General features: G+C 39.5%; 1 protein-coding gene across 1 annotated transcript; it reads left to right on the forward strand.

The window, feature by feature from the left end:
• The first annotated feature begins 3,902 nt into the window (after nt 1-3,902).
• Nucleotides 3,903-5,021, forward strand: LOC126704738 (uncharacterized). Its single transcript, XM_050403754.1, has 2 exons — nt 3,903-4,298; nt 4,381-5,021. The coding sequence occupies exons 1-2, from the start codon at nt 3,903-3,905 to the stop codon at nt 4,915-4,917; spliced, it is 933 nt and encodes a 310-aa protein (XP_050259711.1). The 3' UTR covers nt 4,918-5,021.
• The last annotated feature ends 1,058 nt before the right edge of the window (nt 5,022-6,079 follow it).

The following is a 6,079-nucleotide window of genomic DNA, read 5'->3' on the forward strand; positions in this document are numbered from 1 at the left end:
CCCCGAATACAATTCTGTTAAGCACAACAAGATTGATGCTTTCTTAAATTTTTAATGATAAAACTGAAACCTTTTACAATTATCAAACTTGGATAATATTTCAAATTCAAAAAGTAAATTTAATCCCTAATGTGGTGACTATTGACTAAAATTCTTTCCGAATCTAATGACACGTGAACTTTCTAGTTTCTTCTAAAAATAAAAAATAAAAACTTTCTAGTTCAAAATATAATAATGTATCATAATATTTAAATAAAAAAATTCTTTTTTATTTCTAATGCTCTATTTTATGCTCTTCAAGTCGGCAATATGTTTCTTTTTTTATTAGGACAGAAATTTTTTATTCAAATTGTTTTCAAGCTTTCACTTTTACCATTTTTGCAATTTTGTTTTACGTGTTTCATTGCAATTTAATATTATAAAGGTTATGTAGTAATGTTTATTTTATTAAGTAAGGTTGTAACCTCAAGTTACAACTAATTTTGTAGTTAAATTTTGTCATTTTGAAAATATAACTGTTGGATTGTATGTCTTTTACGCTTTTAATATAGATGTCAAATTTTGTGTCAATCGAATGTTATATACTATATGATTTATAAACTTTTTTTTTATGCATAATATTATACTACAAAAACTTGCAATTTAAACAATAGATTGATGCATAACTATTGATCTTTGATTTTCTGGAAAATTTACAAACATTGAGGATATAAAAAGAAAATGTAATCTAATGATGGATTTGTTAAAATTCACATGCAATATAAAAAGATATTGATGGAGTTGTAATCTTAGGTTACAACCTAGTTTGTAGCAAACCTTTGTCCTTATATTGAATGGTACGCTTTTAACACAGATGTCAAATTTTGTGCCAATCGAATGTTATTTACTATATAATCTATAAACTTTTTTTTATGCATAATGTTATACTATAAAAACTTGCAATTTAAATAATAGATTGATGCATAACTATTAATCTTTGATTTTTTGGAAAATTTACAAACATTGAGGATATAAGAATAAAATGTAATTTAATGATGGATTTGTTAAAATTCACATGCAATAAAAAGATATTAATGGAGTTGTAATCTTAGGTTACAACATAGTTTGTAGCAAACTTTTGTCCTTATATTGAATGGAGTTGTAATCTTAGGTTACAACATAGTTTGTAGCAAACCTTTGTCCTTATTAGAGCATTCACATTGGTGAGGCTATTTTTTTAACTATTTGGCACTATAAAAAGTTACTTTATCTATTTTACTTACACACTTTACAAAACATCTAGCATCAGTGGATCTATTTTAGCTTTCAACGCAATAAAATAATATAAATATCAAAATAAAATAATATATCTACTGCAATAAAATAATATATCTACTACAATAAACAATCACAACCACCGCAACTGCTGCCACTACTACCGCCGTCGCCACCACCGCCACTATATGATAGCAAATAATCGTCTAGTGTAATAAGTAATTTTTTAACCCCAAATTATACTTATACAATTTTTTTTTACTAAAACAATTTCTCAATCATCATGATAGCAAATAATCATCTAATGTAACAATAATATTTTGTTTTAACCCCAAATTATATATATATATATATATATATATACAAATTTATCTTTTGACTAAAAAAATTTCTCAATAGTCATTGATGACATTGAAAATTATCACCAATAGGTCACACCGTACTCGCGACTCAAAGCGAACCTGCACAACAAGAGCGATCGAAAGAAAACCTTTAGAGAGCACCGGTGTGGTGCCGGCCAAACACTCTCCGAAGGTCAAGTTAGAATTCTTCTCTTCACTCTAGAGCGCTAGAGAGGGTCAATTAAAACGTACCTTGATTTGCGAAGGTGTTAGTCCTTTTATAGTGGTAGAGAGTTGGCTTTTCTTCTTGATCTCCAAATCTTTTCCATGTGGGACTCTAATACAAATTCTCCTGAGCGTGGTGAGCAAGGATTTCCATTTTCGGATCTTAGGGCTTTTCTAGGCGATAGAGATTTCGGATCATGGGCCCTTACTATGTCTGTCAGCGATGGGCCTTCACAGCGCATAGGATCATCTTTACACAGGCCCAACAGTTCCAGTCCGTCAGACCCATTAAGGTAGGCCCATCAGGCTCTATATTTTATCATCTTCAGTTGCCCCCTTCACCCCAATGGTCCGTCATCTTTTAGGACAAATGATCAATGGGGTGACGATCCTAACGTAAAGGTATGACGGGTATTTTTTATGACGGAACGAAACCCATGAGACAAAAAGAAGGTTTTAAGTTTATAGTCACAACTGGTTGACGGATTAATGCAAGAAAGGATTACGGTTCCAGATGGATCAACCCGTCAGAAGAAGATTCGTAAAGTTGACGGTTCCATGAAGGGTACAATCTGTTGATGCGTGCTGACAGGTTGTCAACATTTATTGAGCATGCCACGTGTCAATCTCTGAATGGCCATTGTATAGGATCGAAGCGTCGTTTCGTCTTCCGTGCATCTCCTATATATATAAGGCACCTCCCTCTCCCATTTTTACTATTTTCAACCAGAAATCGTTTGTCAGAGCGAAGCCGTCAACCTTGTCAGAGCACTCCGTCGAGGGCGAGTATCTACCGATTACACCAACCGTCACCTATCCTCTGCTAAGCGTGGTAAGTACTTACTTTAATACCATAGTCAAGTTACATTTCCATCCTTGCATTGTTGTTAGGCTTACTATACCCGTCAATACTTTCAAACCCGTCAGTCTTAGGTTTCATCGTCAATTGTAGGAAATGTCTAGTGCGTCAAGTAACCAATCGGTGGTTCGTGATGGGACGGAATACGAGGATGTATACCCGTCCGGTCATAAAGACCAAGAGAATCCCGGCGAAGATAGGAGTTCGTCTGCCTCCTCTTCATCCTCAACAAATGAGGATATGGAGATAGTTGAAATAGAAGGTTCTAATGACGACAGGAATCAAGCACTGGAGTCTGTTGTAGGTGCTGATGGACTAAGGCAGTTCATCATGTTACCAGAGTGGACAGTGCATAGGTTCACATCCGTCATCAGGGAGAGACATTTCAGTACTTTTTGAACCAACTTCCAAATCCCGGACTACATTTCCATCCGTCTACCCTATGTGTCGGAGAAGTGTTATTATGGCGGGGTAGAGGGTGTCGGAGTATACGAGCAGGCGTTGAAGGCAGGACTTCGGTTCCCCCTCTCTACACTTCATAGGGAACTTTTGCACTATCTGGGGTTGTCCGTCACCCAGATATCTCCTAACGCCTGGAGGGTCTTCATAGCCATGGAGATTCTTTATGGTGCAATGTCGAATAGAGAAAAGAGACTGACGGTCCGTGAATTTCTTCACTGTTACCGTCCAGACGAGATTTCTGGATCAAAGGGGATGTATAGTTTTGCTAGTCGAAGCCCCTTGTTGAAGGTGATCTTTGAGACCCCAGACTCAAATAGAGACTGGAAGAGTCGTTACTTCTTCCTGGAGGGTGACAGATGGATGAACCGTCCAGGGGAGATGGAGTACATGCCCGTTGACACAACCTGGGCAGTAATAAATCAATCGTGTATGCACCCGTCTTAATTTTGTAATGCTTTTCATATCCGTCCATTTTTATGTATATATCTTGATCGTCTTTCTCTGCAGGTAGACGGCGCCCGCAAGTTAGCCTTGAGGAATTTAGTTTCCTTGAAAAGATTTGTAGAAAAACTAAGCCGGAGGAAAGGACCTGGGCTAAGTTGGTGAATCCGAAGACCATACATTGGTACTGTGACGGTCCTGAGCCCACCCAAGAGGCTATTAGATACGACGAGCGAGTTCATAGACGTAAGCCCGTCGACTTTACTTTGCCATTCATTTAACTTTACTTAGTTTAATTTCATCCGTAATTATTTGCAGAGATGGAAGACGTAAAAAGGAGAGCTTTAATTAAATCCCAAGCCGTCAAGAAGAAGGAATCCGGCAAGGTGGTACCTAAGGGGTCGGCTTCAGCTTCGAAGAGGAAACCGACATCAAAATCTGACCGTCCGTTTAAGCAACCCAAGATCTCCCTTGAACCTGTGGTTGGCTTGATGGCTGAGGGTGCCAAGACCGTCACCCCAGCTAAGCATGGGACGGGAAAAGGTTTCATGACGGCCCCAGACTCTAAACAAGAGAGACCTCCTCCCCTCCTCCGTGACGACTCCAAGTATGCGTTGGAGAAGCTGTCGTCCATTATTACGGCGGAAGATTATGAGGATCTGGGAAACCACTCGACGGAGGCTATGGGAGAGACGGGCCTCTTTGCTGTTGCTCAGGTGAGTTGTATCCGTCAAATATGTTTGTTTCTCTTTTTCGTTATTTAGTACATTACGTGACGGGCTCTCTTTTTGTTTGTAGTCCTTGGTCATGATGAAGGGATTACTAGACCGGTGTCTCAATCGTGAGACTACTTTGGACCGGGTGCGAGCAAAGGCGGAACAGACGGAGGAAGAGCTTGGTCAACTCCATAAATGGAGGTCCAATATGGAGAAAAAGCTGGAGCTTTCTGAGAAGGCAAGGAAAGAGCTGGAGCAGAAGTCGGACGAGGCGTTGACGGTTATAGAGAAGAAGGAGAAGGAGATCAAAGAACTGAAGGAGGAGATCCGTCATGCTAAAGAGGTAGCCGTCAAGGAGTACCGCGACTCAGACTCCTTGTTGAGCGAGCTGGCAGACTCTTTCCTGCAAGGCTTTGACGACTCGCTCCGTCAGGTCAAGAAGGCCTACCCCGAACTGGATGTGTCAATGATCAAAGTTGACGACCAAGGCCAGACTTCTGCTCTTCCCGTCGCTTCCGAAAATACGGAGGACCTCTTTGGAGACGGTACAGCTCAGGACGACGGAGAGTCAACCTTGCCGAAGGATGTTCCGGATGCCGACCCGAAGAAAGTTGATTGAAATTCTGTAATTCTTATATTTTGAGGACAGTTTGTTCCTGTTTGGAGTGGTAGGCTAAAATGTGTAATTTAAACATTTATTTCTGTTTTATGTCAGCCTTCATATCGAACAATGTTTTTTTCCTTTGATTACGTTTATGCATATTTTCGTTGTTGATTGAGCATTTGCATTCGTGAGGATTTTCCTTTTCCGTCTACTTTTAAAGAAGTTTATTATGAGGATTCGTCCACTTTGTGGTAGTGGTCTTACTTCTAATTGGGTCCGTCTATTAGATGGACTTACGGATATACTATCTGTCTGCTTTGTGGTGTTTTACATTTAGCATGACCGTTTATTTCATGGTTGGCTTTTCTAACCGTTTTGATGATCCGTCCGCTTTGTGGACAGCCCTTTCATTGTCGTGGTTATCCGTCCACTTTGTGGAATTGTTTACCACTTTTAAATGTACCGTCCTTTTAATGGACTTGTAAAAAATTTTAACGTAGTCGGTGGTCCGTCCACTTCGCGGACACGTTCTTTTACTGTTATGGCGATCCGTCCATCTTGTGGACTATGTGGTTATCCTTCTGGGACGATCCGTCGGACTTCATTTTGTATCCATCCATCTTGTGGATTTCAAGTAATCATCCCTGTAGGATGGTCCGTCCATCTTGTGGACTTCATTTTGTATCCGTCCGTCTTGTGGACTTTTATCATCCCTGTAGGATGTTATCATCCCTTTAGGATGATCCGTCCATCTTATGGACTTTATTTTGTGTCCGTCCATCTTGTGGACTTTAAGTTATCATCCCTGTAGGATGTTATCATCCCTTTAGGATGATCCGTCCATCTTGTGGACTTCATTTTATATCCGTCCATCTTGCGGACTTTAAGTTATCATCCCTGTAGGATGTTATCATCCCTGTAGGATGCTCCGTCCATCTTGTGGACTTCATTTTGTATCTGTCCGTCTTGTGGACTTTTATCATCCCTGTAGGATGTTATCATCCCTTTAGGATGATCCGTCCATCTTGTGGACTTTATTTTGTTTTCATTAACTTTGTGGACAATTGTAATGACATCCAAGTAGAAGATCAAAATTGTATCTGATTATAGAAATGCGTAAAGGAAAAGTGCCTGCCCCCTTGGGCTTAAAAAAGGCACGACAAGATTGTAGCAAAAG

The sequence above is a fragment of the Quercus robur genome, chromosome 11, assembly GCF_932294415.1.
Source record: "Quercus robur chromosome 11, dhQueRobu3.1, whole genome shotgun sequence".
NCBI lineage: Eukaryota > Viridiplantae > Streptophyta > Magnoliopsida > Fagales > Fagaceae > Quercus > Quercus robur.

Coding starts and splice junctions, on each gene's coding strand:
- LOC126704738 (XM_050403754.1), top strand. CDS start 3,903: ATGGAAGACGTAAAAAGGAGAGCTTTAATTAAATCCCAAGCCGTCAAG. Junction 4,299..4,380: donor GCCTCTTTGCTGTTGCTCAG/GTGAGTTGTATC, acceptor TTTTGTTTGTAG/TCCTTGGTCATGATGAAGGG.